This window comes from Apiospora phragmitis (assembly GCF_038363925.1).
Source record: "Apiospora phragmitis strain CBS 135458 chromosome Unknown utg000006l:1.0-5683423.0:1.0-5690449.0, whole genome shotgun sequence".
NCBI classification, from domain to species: Eukaryota; Fungi; Ascomycota; class Sordariomycetes; order Amphisphaeriales; family Apiosporaceae; genus Apiospora; species Apiospora phragmitis.
In genome coordinates, this window is record NW_027117404.1 from 567,568 (window position 1) to 580,612 (window position 13,045).

The 13,045-nt window shown below is 49.1% G+C and overlaps 9 protein-coding genes across 9 annotated transcripts; 7 read left to right on the forward strand and 2 right to left on the reverse strand.

Annotated features, from left to right (window-relative positions):
- Nucleotides 1–1,024: 1,024 nt before the first annotated feature.
- PG994_005460 (P-loop containing nucleoside triphosphate hydrolase protein) lies at nucleotides 1,025–1,539 on the forward strand (the record flags this gene model as incomplete). The annotated part of the gene is made up of 3 exons (XM_066856869.1): nucleotides 1,025–1,102; nucleotides 1,169–1,231; nucleotides 1,318–1,539. The coding sequence occupies 3 exons, from the start codon at nucleotides 1,025–1,027 to the stop codon at nucleotides 1,537–1,539; spliced, it is 363 nt and encodes a 120-aa protein (XP_066716138.1).
- A 1,198-nt stretch (nucleotides 1,540–2,737) lies between these two features.
- PG994_005461 (uncharacterized protein) lies at nucleotides 2,738–3,374 on the forward strand (the record flags this gene model as incomplete). Its single annotated transcript, XM_066856870.1, has 2 exons — nucleotides 2,738–2,744; nucleotides 2,938–3,374. The coding sequence occupies 2 exons, from the start codon at nucleotides 2,738–2,740 to the stop codon at nucleotides 3,372–3,374; spliced, it is 444 nt and encodes a 147-aa protein (XP_066716139.1).
- A 1,106-nt stretch (nucleotides 3,375–4,480) lies between these two features.
- On the forward strand, nucleotides 4,481–4,886 carry PG994_005462 (ABC multidrug transporter; the record flags this gene model as incomplete). Its single annotated transcript, XM_066856871.1, has 2 exons — nucleotides 4,481–4,523; nucleotides 4,729–4,886. The coding sequence occupies 2 exons, from the start codon at nucleotides 4,481–4,483 to the stop codon at nucleotides 4,884–4,886; spliced, it is 201 nt and encodes a 66-aa protein (XP_066716140.1).
- Nucleotides 4,887–4,925: 39 nt separating this feature from the next.
- PG994_005463 (uncharacterized protein) lies at nucleotides 4,926–5,180 on the forward strand (the record flags this gene model as incomplete). Its single annotated transcript, XM_066856872.1, has 1 exon — nucleotides 4,926–5,180. One exon carries the CDS (start codon nucleotides 4,926–4,928, stop codon nucleotides 5,178–5,180), a length of 255 nt encoding a protein of 84 aa, XP_066716141.1.
- Nucleotides 5,167–5,651, forward strand: PG994_005464 (uncharacterized protein; the record flags this gene model as incomplete). The annotated part of the gene is made up of 3 exons (XM_066856873.1): nucleotides 5,167–5,207; nucleotides 5,263–5,343; nucleotides 5,393–5,651. 3 exons carry the CDS (start codon nucleotides 5,167–5,169, stop codon nucleotides 5,649–5,651), a joined length of 381 nt encoding a protein of 126 aa, XP_066716142.1.
- Nucleotides 5,652–5,992: 341 nt separating this feature from the next.
- On the forward strand, nucleotides 5,993–8,238 carry PG994_005465 (uncharacterized protein; the record flags this gene model as incomplete). The annotated part of the gene is made up of 2 exons (XM_066856874.1): nucleotides 5,993–6,148; nucleotides 7,834–8,238. 2 exons carry the CDS (start codon nucleotides 5,993–5,995, stop codon nucleotides 8,236–8,238), a joined length of 561 nt encoding a protein of 186 aa, XP_066716143.1.
- Nucleotides 8,239–8,671: 433 nt separating this feature from the next.
- On the reverse strand, nucleotides 8,672–10,056 carry PG994_005466 (arsenical-resistance protein; the record flags this gene model as incomplete). Its single annotated transcript, XM_066856875.1, has 4 exons — nucleotides 8,672–9,328; nucleotides 9,389–9,475; nucleotides 9,545–9,687; nucleotides 9,780–10,056. The coding sequence occupies 4 exons, from the start codon at nucleotides 10,054–10,056 to the stop codon at nucleotides 8,672–8,674; spliced, it is 1,164 nt and encodes a 387-aa protein (XP_066716144.1).
- Nucleotides 10,057–11,033: 977 nt separating this feature from the next.
- On the forward strand, nucleotides 11,034–11,607 carry PG994_005467 (uncharacterized protein; the record flags this gene model as incomplete). The annotated part of the gene is given in 2 exon segments (XM_066856876.1): nucleotides 11,034–11,564; nucleotides 11,581–11,607. 2 exon segments carry the CDS (start codon nucleotides 11,034–11,036, stop codon nucleotides 11,605–11,607), a joined length of 558 nt encoding a protein of 185 aa, XP_066716145.1.
- A 936-nt stretch (nucleotides 11,608–12,543) lies between these two features.
- Nucleotides 12,544–13,032, reverse strand: PG994_005468 (uncharacterized protein; the record flags this gene model as incomplete). The annotated part of the gene is made up of 2 exons (XM_066856877.1): nucleotides 12,544–12,826; nucleotides 12,881–13,032. The coding sequence occupies 2 exons, from the start codon at nucleotides 13,030–13,032 to the stop codon at nucleotides 12,544–12,546; spliced, it is 435 nt and encodes a 144-aa protein (XP_066716146.1).
- Nucleotides 13,033–13,045: the final 13 nt, after the last annotated feature.

Here is a 13,045-nt window from a genome sequence, read left to right on the forward strand (position 1 = left end):
GTGGGGTGTATCGATGTGGCATCAGCTGCACTGTCTTTCGTTATTCCGGGCGCTTCTAAGCGGCGAGACTCACCATCATGGGTTAACTCGCCGATCGGAAGATCATGAAAATGCAGTGTTCCAAGAGTTTGGCTCGGTTCACTGGGTACATTGTCTTGACCATCTAACCCAGGTGAGCCGAATTTCCATTTACCCGGCGTCCAACTCGGCCCGGAACACACCCCCATCAAATCCTACCCATTCATTACCGGTTTCCCGTAATGAGAGATGGTATTGCCTACTTTAGACACTAACCAGCTTTAGGGTGTTTTGTGCGCAGCAGACGATACCCTCGAGCCTCCCAAGACGGCTGTCATGCCAAGTGGAGAAACGATCGACTTCGTTGATGGACTGGGCAGCGAGAGCATCCATCAATGTCGCCCCGCACGTCAATTGTGGGATGCAAGTGCAGGTTCGGCTAAGAAGCCATGGGAATCCTGGAATCACCAACCAGGCGATACTGTGACGAGTGTTTCCCAGAAACTGAATACAGGTGTGTGAGAGAGCGGGGCAACTCGTTTCTCAGTTGCCTCATCCAATACGCCTGTTGGCCCTGATATTGGACGACGTGCTGCAGCCGTGTATGCCGAGACTGCCCTGGAGAGAGACAAGCCTTTGGAGGATGGACGCGAGGAAAGCTTGAAGTAGCCAAGATAAGCAACATACGGTAGCACTGAAAGGTCTGGTAGTGGTCTCAATCACCTGCCAAAAAGCTTTGATGTTCAGTGCGCCCACTTTGACCCCCACCTGCCATTGGTTGAATCTGATCCTCGCTTCCAAGTAACCCTACCTTGGACATGTAAGGCAGCACAGCAGGGACGCGTCAGTTCCTTTTCCCTTCAGGATCGTTATTCACCAAGCCACTCCCTCAAATTCGGGCCAGGACACCAAGACACAAGCAAAAGACGTAAGTCGCCTAATGAAATCAGCAAGGCGGCAGGCGGTGTGTGAGTTCCCGACTTGATGCTACTACGAACTCCACGAGATGACCGTCAATTCTAATTGCTCCGACGACGCGTTCGGCCCTGCGCTTTCCTGCCATGGCTCGTTCGACTTCACTTTAGTCTTTAAATAAAGCATTTTTTCCTTGACTTCTTCAGCAATATGTTTACTCCTTTTGCCTCTACAGCTGTATAGAGTCTGGCGTTCGACCACCAAAACATATCCAAGTCGCGTACTTGCTGGAAAAGCTGTGAGTTCTCTTTCATGGCTCAAATAATTTTGCCAGCACTACTAATATCGAAGCCCGGATTGCGCACCTGCTAACGCATAGGACAGATTCTTAGTGTCCTTTTGTTTGGCTTGCAGATCTCCCTTGTCGCACTATGGTCTAAAATAGAGGATTCCGTCAAGACGGCCGTCCCTTACGCCGTTGTTTCCTTAATCGCCTCGGGAGCATTGTCGGCTTCCGCGGTGCTAGTAGAACATGATCGCTCCCTGCGGCCCTCGTTATTATTTATTATTTACCTGTTTACTACGTGTTTTTTCGATATAGTCTAAGTACGGACCTTGTTTTTACGTGGTCATTTCGATACTCTCGGAGCTATGCTCTTAACGTCGGTTTTGGTAAAGTTAATACTATTATTTCTTAAAATTAAAAGCAAGCGTAGTTATTTTAAAGATCTCTATAGCCTATATCCTCCGGAATCCCTCGTTAATATCTTTAACCGAGCCGTGTTCTAGTAGCTTAATTATATATTCGTGCTAAGCTATAGAACTAGCTTATTAATAGACTCGCTATATAGTATTAATATTTTATTAAAGTCTGCGGCCGCGTAAGCACGGATTCTATATACTTGAGATAAACGTACGTTACCTATACTTTATATCTATAACGATAGCTTAACCCTTATAAATACTACTAAAGGCCGTTATGCGCTGGTTCTCGCGCTTTATTTCGCTATCCAGCTATTACTCCTTATTGTGATCTTGCTTAAACTATGCCTTATAGGTTTTAACTATACCTAGCCTTTTTTAATTAACCGTGCAACTAGATTAATTATAGAGGTAATTAATAAAAAGATAACAAATAAAGGGCGTAGTCTTATTAGAGCTACAGCTTTAATTTACCTAGGTATCGCCGTAAGCTAGCTCTGCCTCGAGGGTATATATAAAGTCGTAATATTCTGACTTGTTCTAGATCTCGATCGCGGTGTATTAGTATCTGCTTTATAAATCGCTAACTATTATGCGCGGTGTATTAGTTTCTCTTATATATGTCACCTCTTTAGAAACGCCCGCGGACGGTTAAAATAAAGCTAAAATTATTACTCTAATAAGTATTAATATAAACCGAACCGTCACCGGTTTCGAACTGGTCTACGAGACGTGGGCTCGACTATTCGAAATCGCGATTAATATATGGCTTTTTGCTAGATAGATGGGCGCCATTTCCGCCTCTCTAATTCTAGTCGCTTTAGGTATATTACTCCCAGGCTTAATTATTTGATCAGCTTTTTAATATAATAGCAGTCTATTTTATCTAGCAGATCTAGCTCGCCCGATATATGGGCCTAGGCAGGGGCCATAGCTAGAAGCTCTGTAGACTCGTGTCGGGCGGATATTATCAGTGCTTTATAATATAAAAACTGTTCGTATGACAGGTTTAACAGGCGCGATAGAGGAAACCTTGCAGAGTAGGCGTATTAGAGAACTGGACTTGTCTAAATAGTTCCGATGGATGATCGTATGGATTAATATGGTTAGTAAGGTTCTATATATTTTTATCCCTTTAAGGTTATATTATTACTAATGATGAATTAATAGCTTTTATGCTATAAATCTTAGCGCCGCTGGTAACTTTTACTACGTATACTATTAAATCTAGGGTTAATAATAACGAGCCATTATTAATTAAATAGGCCTTTAGTTCACTCGTAATAGTGTCGTTAATTATAGGTCCCACGGTCGACCTATTTTCCTCTATCCTAGCCTTAAGAGTTTCAAAAGGCTGCCTCGACCGGATACAGACATTTTTACGGTTAGCTTTAACTAAAACTGTTTTTAAACGGAATAAAAATGGCGATGGCTTAATTCATAGCCTTAACATACCTAACACCTCCGTGGAAATAAAGAGTATGCCCGTAGGAGCTCGCGATATCGAAGACTGCGCTATTAAGGTTACTGGACTCGATTTACGGCCTATAATAGAGGCCGACTTAATACTTAAAACCGCTAATTTTAATATCTTAGAAGTAAAACTAACAGTTATTACCGGCCCGAACGGGTGTAGGAAAACCACTTTATTAAAAGCCTTACTCGGCGAGGTTAATTTCGAAACGGGCTTTATTAGGATATATACGAGTTTTATAGCCTATTGCTCGCAGGTTCCATAGTTGCCTAACGGCTTTATTTATAATGCGGTCTGCGGGTCCGAGTTATTTGACGAAACGTGGTATAATACGGTATTATACGCTTGTGATCTACAAGATGATATATTGCGGTTACCTCGCAGTAATTCATCAATAATAGGAAGTCGAGGGTTAGTTCTAAGCGGTGGACAAAAATAACGACTGGTAAGATATGCTACCTACAGGCTAACAGCTTCCCTAATACAACGCAGGCTTTGGCTCGTACTATCTACTTCCCGGAGGAGGTTACTGCTTTTTAACGACGTTATAAATACCCTAGATCGAGACACTTCATTAAAGATTACTAAAAGATTATTCTCAAATTAAGGCTTGTTACGAAAGTTAAACTGTACCACGATTCTGGTCACATATTCAGGTATACTCTTCCCTCATGCAAATTCTTCGGAATACTATATTCTAACCGTCGTTAAGGCGTTATATTTCATTGGCCGACCATGTCCTCGTATTTAACCCTATAGTCCAAGCGATTAAAGTCTAGGGTACTCTTGATTTATCTCGTTTAGACCTCTTATTAATACTACCTAAAGATTCTAGTGCTCTAAACGGTCCAGGTAGCGACGCGATGCCTTTAGAGGGAAGTGTATCCGGAAAAGTAAACAATGCTACCTAGGAAGCTAGCCAGGAAGATCTAGAAGATTTAGCGAGGCGTATAGGAGACAGATTACTCTATCTTTACTATTACGGATCTATTAAGCCAGCAAGAACTTAGGTAACCGTCGGGATCTTAATTATCTTCACCTTTATGTTGAACTTTCCGAGATTTTAGATCTAGTGGTATATTAACAACCTAGTACGGCGGGTTTTAGTTTTTACTAGCATTTACGTCATACTGGTTATAATCGCCTCTTTAAGTTAAGGAGCGATGATATAGTAGTTCCCTTAGTCGCTTATATTAATAGAAACCCGGTACTAACTCTTGTAACAGGCAAATCATGATTAGCATTATCCCGAAGTCTGGTACGGCACTTTACCGGATCCTCCTCCGGACAGTAATGCATACACCGATGCGCTTTTTCTACACCACAGATTCTGGTATTATACTAAATCGCTTCAGTTAAGACATAACGCTTATGGACGTGGTACTTCCCACGGTTACCTTTGGCACAGTTCTCTGTAGGTCTAGTGCACCACTACTTAATCGAACAGCGTTATTTAGGGGCTAACTATTTAACACCAGCTTTGCTCTAATACGCCACTCAACTAATCTTCGTCTCTTTGGGATCTAGCTATATGGCTATTTGCATCCCAGCGCTTATCTACATTCTCTACTTAGTCCAGAAATTCTACCTGCGGACATCGAAATAATTACGGTTCCTAGATCTCGAAGCCAAGAGCCCGTTATACACGTACTTTACTGAGATATTGGAAGGTTTAACGACTATACGAGATTTCCAGTGGCAAGCTCACTCTATTAACGTTAACTTGAAGTGTTTGGACAATTCGCAGAAGCCCTATTACCTTATGTTCTGCATATAACGGTGGCTTAATCTAGTCCTGGATCTAATAGTCGCGGCCATGGCCACTATTCTTATCGCGCTGGCGCTATCGCTGCGCACGATAACTAGTAGTGGATCTCTAGGGGTGGCTTTGACTACCATCTTGTCCTTCAGCCAGGGGCTCCAGAGTCTGCTAGTAACATGGACCCAGATGGAGACGTCGCTGGGAGCGGTTGCGAGGACCAAGAATCTGGAGGCTCTCGTTGCTCCCGAAGACGCCCACGACGAGGTGCAGGAGCCGCCAGCTGACTGGCCGAGGAATGGTCGCGATTGAGCTCCGCAACGTCTCTGTATCCTATGAGTGAGCTTTCCATAACCATATCTTCCACTTTCGGTGTAGCCTAATCATTGCTTAGTGGAGAGAATATGACCTTGCGGAACGTGTCGTTCATCGCGGACCAAAAGCAAAAGATCGGTATTCTTGGTCGTACTGGAAGGTAAGAATGATATTCAACAATAGGCCGCCTGGTGTTAACTCTTGTACAGTGGCAAAAGCACCTTAGTGTCAACTCTTCTCCGCTTGATAGACATTGCAATACCGCCTTCAGCAGAGCCCGGCGCTTCCAGCCAGGCAGGCCAGATAATTATCGACGGCCTGTCCATCGAGACGGTACCTCGTGAAACGCTTCGAAGCCGCATCCTGGCAATACCTCAGGAGAGCATCCTACTCCAAGGTAGTGTTCGATACAACCTGGATCCCACCAACATCGCTACAGGCGGGGGTCAACGAATCAATGGGCGATAGCCATAAGCTCCATGACAACCTAATGATTTCAGCGCTGAGATCAGTGGGGCTGTTGGAGATGCTCGAGGCAAGGGTGGCCTGGACGGGCAAATAACACAGGAGTCGCTATCCCTGGGACAAATGCAACTTTCTTGCTCTGGCAAGAACAATCGCGAGGAAAAGAATCGCCAACGCTGCTGTAGAAGCAAACCATCTTGAATCAGAGTCCCCGCCCGTCTTTGTCAGTCCGGACGCGTCGGGGAGGGGGTGAAAACATTGCATCATCGGCCCAGAGTTGTTGGACACCCAAGATATTGCTCTTGGATGAGGCCACCAGTCATCTGGACGCCAAAACGGACGCGATGGTGCAGAGGCTGATTAGAGACGAGTTCAAAGACTTTACCATTATCATGGTGGCACATCGAATCGAGTCCGTAGCGGACGCGGACATGGTAGGGGTCATGGAGGCTGGGCGGCTGGTGCGGTTCGGACCCCCGGGAATGGTCATTGGCACCGATGTCGGTTCTTCTGTTTAATTATAGCAGGCGCGCATTATTTAATAGCTTACAAAGGCAACTTGTCTTGCCCTTCAAGTTCGTATCGCAAGGAATCTGTATACACCGTGCGAACGTCGTATCCTGGTGGACATCAATTATGGCGTGCGGCAATAAGACTTTTCTGCCTGCTCAGAACCAACCGCAATTATTCCGACCTGATGCACGCGGGGCGGATACTGCACTGGCGGGCGAGCTCGAGCGGTTTCAGCGGCGGCATGAGTCCACAAAATTTACGCCTTGACGAGTACGTGTTGCCCAAACCGTACGGGAATCTGTAATACAGCCAGTGCTACAGCATGGGAGTGACTGAATAAGCGCACAATCAAGGCGCAGAATCAAGGAAAACTACGGACGGCGGCGACGAATTGCCATTCGAAAAGCACGAAGAAGGGGGGGGGGGGGCGCAGAGTACTATGTATGTACGTAAGTATTCGCCAATATATTATATTCATCTATCCTGTTCGCGTTCTCTGCGTTGGCTCTGTTCACGGGGTCGGGACTGCCCGATCCGCGCCAACAGGTTCGTAGCCAGCACCACGTACAGGCGCAAGCCGGCTTCGCTGGCCGCACTGCCATTAGTAGGTGCAGGGAAAACACTCGGTACATGAGCTGCTCGAATGTAGGACGAAAACCCGGGTGGCAAAGGCGGGCAGTAGATGACTTCGAATTGCGGACGCCAGAGCCAGGCCCGATAGCACTCAGCAGGAGATGACTTGACCGCATGAGGGATATCGAGGAAAAAGACCATGTGGCTGGCGCTCCGGGCGGAGGCGCGAAGAAGGAAGAGAAAACTACTGGCAATGGTGGGAGGCAGGTCACCCTTATGTACCCGCAGCGCCACGCCCAATAGGTAATGAACACAACAACATCGGTGTCTGCTTGTCGTCCCCGTTCGTTCCAAGTTTGGTGCTGTCCGCTGGCTTTGCTCGTTTGGACGGGCAGCGCCATCAGCAGCTCTCTACTCTGGGGTGTACATCTGCACTACCGCAGCTTAACCAGTTTACACTCCTGTACGCCAAGAAGGGTACACCTAGCATGCTGCCCACGATCCGAATGCAGAGCTTACTGAGATGCCCTAGAACCGGCTACGAAGTAGCACTTCCTACTCACGAAATATCCCAGTTTGCAAGCTGGGCTGCATGTAAGTCGCACCGTATTGCACCGGTCTCTTTCTGCCAACTGTACCTTGAGGTACGAAGCTGATAGGACCGGAAGTAGCTTTAGGTAGCATGATCAGGAATAGATACAAATGACTAAGTTGTCCTCTTAGGGTACTGGTAGGGACGAACCAAAAGAGCTGCATTGAGGCTTTAGGGTACTTACAATGAGCTCATGTTATTATTTGAGTACCTGAAGTCAAGTGAAAAGGGGTTGAGAAATGAAGGACTTGTTGTTTTTAACTGGGGCTGTAGTGCCAGCCACGATATCTCGAAGTGGGGCTCAGACCGGGGCTTCGATCTTGGATGCTAGGTGTGGTCTGGCCTTACCTCGTCAATATCAAGAGCAAAACAAGTCTCATGATGCAATAATCAAAACGAGTCAACAACTGGCTCGTAACAAGTAAGCCAGGATGCCGAGAAAGGTTTGTTCTTAGAAAGTTATTGATATTTTTATCAGCCGCATGAGAACTGATGATGAGGTCATAGGTCCGAGTGCCCGCTGACCGCGAGGCCAATCGCCGGAGCCAGCAACAGGCGCGCCAGCGTCAGCGCGAGTATGTCGCCGGCCTGGAGAGCAGACTGGCTGAGCATGAAAGCCGCGGAGTACAGGCTACCATGGAGGTGCAGCGGGCTGCTCGCGCCGTCGCCGCGACGAACGAGAAGCTCCTCGCCCTGTTGAAGATGCACGGCGTACAGGAAGCCGAGATCGATGCTTTCCTTCGGGAGCCATCGCCCCGGGGGGGAAACTCGCAGTACCGCCAAACTATTCCAGTCTTATTCCTACTACTGCGAATGGTAGGTCTGGCACAATGCGGTCGGCAGTCTCGGCGGTTGGGGTGCCGACTGGCCAACGACTACCGGGGACGCACCCTTGCCTACTCCACAATCTAGAGAAACCTCTTCGGCAAACCCTCAGCAGTTGGCAGTTCAATCATCTCACGGGCCTTCTGGCTGTAGTATATCCTCGGGAGAGACTGGAGGCTGCGAACAGAAAGTCGCTGCTTGCCATGCCAATCCTTGTACTGCACCAGCGTTGGGCGAGTCTCACGAGCTACCCGGGCAGGAGACATCTTGCGACACTGCGGCTGGTATTATCTCAGAGTTACACGGACTCGACGATCTGTCCAAGGCTCGAACTTTTCTCGGATGTACGACTCGTGGCCCGTGTTCCGTAAGGAACATGCGTTTATTTGAGCTTATGGACAGGCAGGACTGAGTAATACTAGTTGAGTTCTGGTCTACGTTATATGCGGATTATCAAAGCATTCAAAACCCCCTAAGGCGCTCGCTCCAAGAGAAAGTTGATTTTCTGAATCCATCATATTTACTTCCACTTGTATCGCTCTCCTACCAATTTCACAACATAGACGAGGCCCAGCAGGACCGGCACCTCGATGAGCGGGCCAACGGTGGCGGCCAACGCCTGATCGCTATCCGGACCGAACGTGGCGACGGCGACAGCAATGGCGAGCTCAAAGTTGTTGCTAGCCGCGGTGAAGCTCTGCGTGGCGGCGAGGGCGTAGCCGAACCCGAGCCGGTGGGAGACCCAGAGCGTGAAGGTAAAGATGACGACGAAATAAACGATGAGAGGCGCCGCGACCCGGACGACAGATACGACCTGGTGCACGACCTGGTGGCCCTGGGACGCGAACAAAACCAGGATGGTGTACAGCAGCCCGATCAGGGCCCAAGGGGCCGCGTAGCGGAGGAACACGCGCTCGTACCAGGCCGGCCCCGCGAGGGATCGCAGGGCGAAGCGGCTGAGGACCGCGGCGCCGAGGGGGATGCCCAGGAAGGCGGCGACGCTCGTGGCGACGACGGAGTAGGAGACGTCGTTGATGCCGCTGGTGTCGTGGCTGATGACGCGGATGAAGAGGACGGCTAGGGGCGCGAAGAGGACCATTTGCAGGATCGAGTTGACGGCGACCAGGATGGCGCAGTACTCGCTATCGCCGCCGGCGAGGCCGGTCCAGATCAAGACCTGTGTGGGATATCGGCATTAGGAGGAAATCGCTCTCGGATAGTGGAGTCAATGGCATACCATGGCAATACAACGTCCGAGCCCCACGAGGATCAGCCCTGCGCGAAGCTCGCTCTTGTCGGGAAGGAACGCCCAGGCCAGTCCGAGCTGCCATTATTGATATCAGCGCCATTGGTTCGATGCAGTACACACGAGGAAATGGTTTATATAACTTACCATGAGAAAGGGGGCGACAATCCAGTTCATGAAGACACTGAAGGCGATCTGTTTCCAGATACCTCTATGCGACATGATCTCGTGCAGGGACTCGTAGCGGACTTTGCAGAGAATGGGGTACATCATGACAAGCAGGCCGACAGCTAAAAATAGTTCAGATGATCATCAGCATCATCAGCCAAATGTGAATTGTGCAGCAGACATCTTGTCGCTCAGATATCAGCGAGCAACCTACCTATAGGGACAGAGACGCCGACAAACTTGCCCCTTTCCAGCGCCGGGCCCGTCTGGGGGACGAAGTTGCCAAGGAGAACCCCGATTACCATGGCGAGGAATATCCAAAGGGCGAGAAAGCGGTCGAGGATACCGAGGGTCTTGAAGGCCGATGCTTTTCGGACATCGTGGTGCTCGGGAGCCGTTGCCGAGTCGGCCTGGTTTTCCACGGCACCAGGCGAAGCGTGGTGCTTCTCATTGCGGGTGCTGTCGAGATGATGCGGCTCTGGAGATGCCATGGTTGCTCCTTCTATAAAGACATATTTTTGAATGCATGTCCCTCTTGATTAAAGGACGGTTCTGTATCATATATGAGAGGCAATCAGACTATATGTAAGCGCAGTAGTGGAGGGAAATGACTGGTCCGGGGTCCATGTAAGTCGGTAGGTCGGTAAATCCTAGTCCAGCCGACCAATCAGAATCGGGGCATGACAGTTCCCTCGCCCTCTAGGCATTCTAGCAGACCAGCGCCAATAAGCAACAGATCAGAGCGTATACCTCGTTATATATACCTGGTGTTGTCATTGACATTCTCGGATATGTTAGTTGGTGCTTTTCTCTCTCCAAGTAACTGGCAAAGCTGGCGGTTCGCATATGTAAATTTGATAATTCTCGCCCTTGAGTGACTGGCATGTGCCAACACTTTTTGGATCTTGAAAATGTCCCCTTGCATCTACCTACCTGACAATCCACTGAAAGGTATGCTTGATATCGCGGTCTCTATTCCCTCATATAAAACTGATAGGCTAGAGAGTGCCCTTGACCACTTGCCATGTACAATCAATGCGATCATGCCTCATGTTGTGGGCGAGATGTTGCTCGCCTAGGATGCAAAACGGGCCTTGATTGATACTCGGTTTGCAGCACGTTATTGCAGGTGCTTGCTTGCATTTCTGGTTGCTGCAGATAAGCCTTTCTAAACCCCGAAATTCAGCTGCAGCTCTGCCGCGACCCGACGCGCTCTAATGATCCACTAAATCTTTAGCGGGCTTAGGTAACCTTTGCCGTGCCTGGGCTACGTTAGGCCTTGCGCTTCTTCCGGGTTCTTTTTCTCCCAGTTCTCTCCTCCATCCACCACCTCTCAAGCCAAAGGTCCACTGCTTAAAGCCCACCTACCAAGCTTAACTCCCAAGGCGCCAACAATATGTCCACGCAGTAGACACCACACAAACTCTTCATCCAGATGTCTGGTGCACCGGGTTCTGGGAAGAGCACGATGGCAAGGCTGCTCAGAAGCAGCATTAACGGTGTGGTCATCGACCATGACGTGCTCAGATCCACTTTTCTCAAATCCGGTCTTCCATTCGGTCAGGCTGCGAAACTTGCCTACGACCTGCAGTGGACACTCGCCCAGGACATCATGAAGCAAGGCTTTAGCGTCATCATCGACAGCACCTGCAACTTCCAGGAGGTTCTCGACAATGGATCTGCACATGCCAAACAACACGGCTACGCGTACTGGTACGTTGAGTGCAAGGTTGAAGACGTCGATCTGTTGGACAAACGGCTGCGCACCCGAGACCCGATGACAAGTCAGCGAACCGGTGTCGACCTACCTCCTGCTGCTGCTGCTGCTGCTGCACACGATGCTCGTAGTGGCGACGAAGACCCTCGCGCTCTCTTTAAGAGGTGGATTGAGAATCCATGCCGCCCAAAAGACAATGTTGTCATTGTGGATTCTACGGGAAACGTGGACATGCTCCATGACTATATCCTGAAGCAGATTGTTGATGGTGTAGATAGGATAGTATGTTCTCATGCAGTATTTGGTGGTGCATGTCGTGCAGTGAGTAACTGAATGTTGTGGATGCAGATGTGTGGGGAGGAAGGGAGGGGAAGTGATCCCAAAGTTTATATACCTGGACACCTACCCTACCTAGGTGCCTAATAATCTAGAGTATGAGGCATGCTATTGGCCAGATATGTTCCTGGTCCATGTCACACCGCCACCCGTTACAATGCAATCGAGGCCATCTGGCTCGACTGTCTTGTATGATTCTCCGATGCAAACCATCCTCGAGATGCAGGTTTACCAAGTCGGCTATAACTCAGGGGCGTTCTATACAAAGTCATAGGTGATTTTATTCTTCTGCTCCCGCAATAGTGATAGATAATGAGTACAGAACCTGAAAATAGCGTGCTAATGATCGTTTCTCGGACAGCACACCCGGAACAGTCCGCGTATTGGTGGCACTGCACACTTGGGCTCTGTCCTGTGGAATTGCCGCCCCCTTGCACAGAAACAAGGCGGCAGACTCCAGGACTCCATGGTAATGTGGCAAGGTCCAATCCAGTATCGTTTAACCATCCGACGTAAGTGTATCAATTTCAAGATGTCACTCTCTAGGAGCTGTTCAGTTTCCTATTAACGGCCTTGGTAAGCTGGGGTGAAGAGAAGGGACGAGGTTCTAGGCATAGGGCTTCAGTGTTTGATACTGATTTGGATCTTCGCGCGATCTTAGTAACTCTAGAATAATCCTTCGTCTTGCATATCGGGTTTTGGCGCATATGAAAGGCTCCGTGGCGGTCAAAACGGCAGCACGTGAGGGCTGTGCGTGGGGGGGCCCAGTCCACACTGCCGTCTTCGCACATCCGGATAATCTGGTTTTCGTGATCGGACCCCGAGACTCAGCAATAACTCAGCGATCATCCATTTCCCCTGATTGCAAGCGACGAAAAGCGGGCTCTCTATATCACTGACTGAACGGGTTACCGTTTTGTTCACATCAGCGCCGTGCTTGAAAATTGGCTGGACCAGCCTTTTTTTGGTCGAAGATGAAGGGAGCATCCTTATACTTGGCATTCGCCATTGTCCCGCAAAGCTCACGGGAAAGCTCTCCCGCCTTCAGGATACTGGGAAAAATACTCCTGGAGAAATCGCCGTCGAGTGTGTAGCCACTCTTCGGCTCTATCTTCAATCTTTGTAACTGTAGCCAAAGAACGCGGGCGGACTTGTCCTTCCAGGCACCATGGTGGATGAAGTCGTAGACAATCTTCTTGCCTGGTCTCCTGTTTCTCGTGGCAACAGAGTTAGGATTGTTGAAGCCTGAGCAGGCTGCCTACATGGCTGGAGATGTTGTGCTTATTAGTACTCCTTCGGACCAGTCAGACGTATTCCCGAGAAGACGCATGTTGGTACTTTCCTCGTAGCTGGCCCATGGAGGCGCGCGACGGAAAGGGGCCAAAGCAAGGCCGATGCGCAAATCTCTGGCCATTGAGATGGGACAT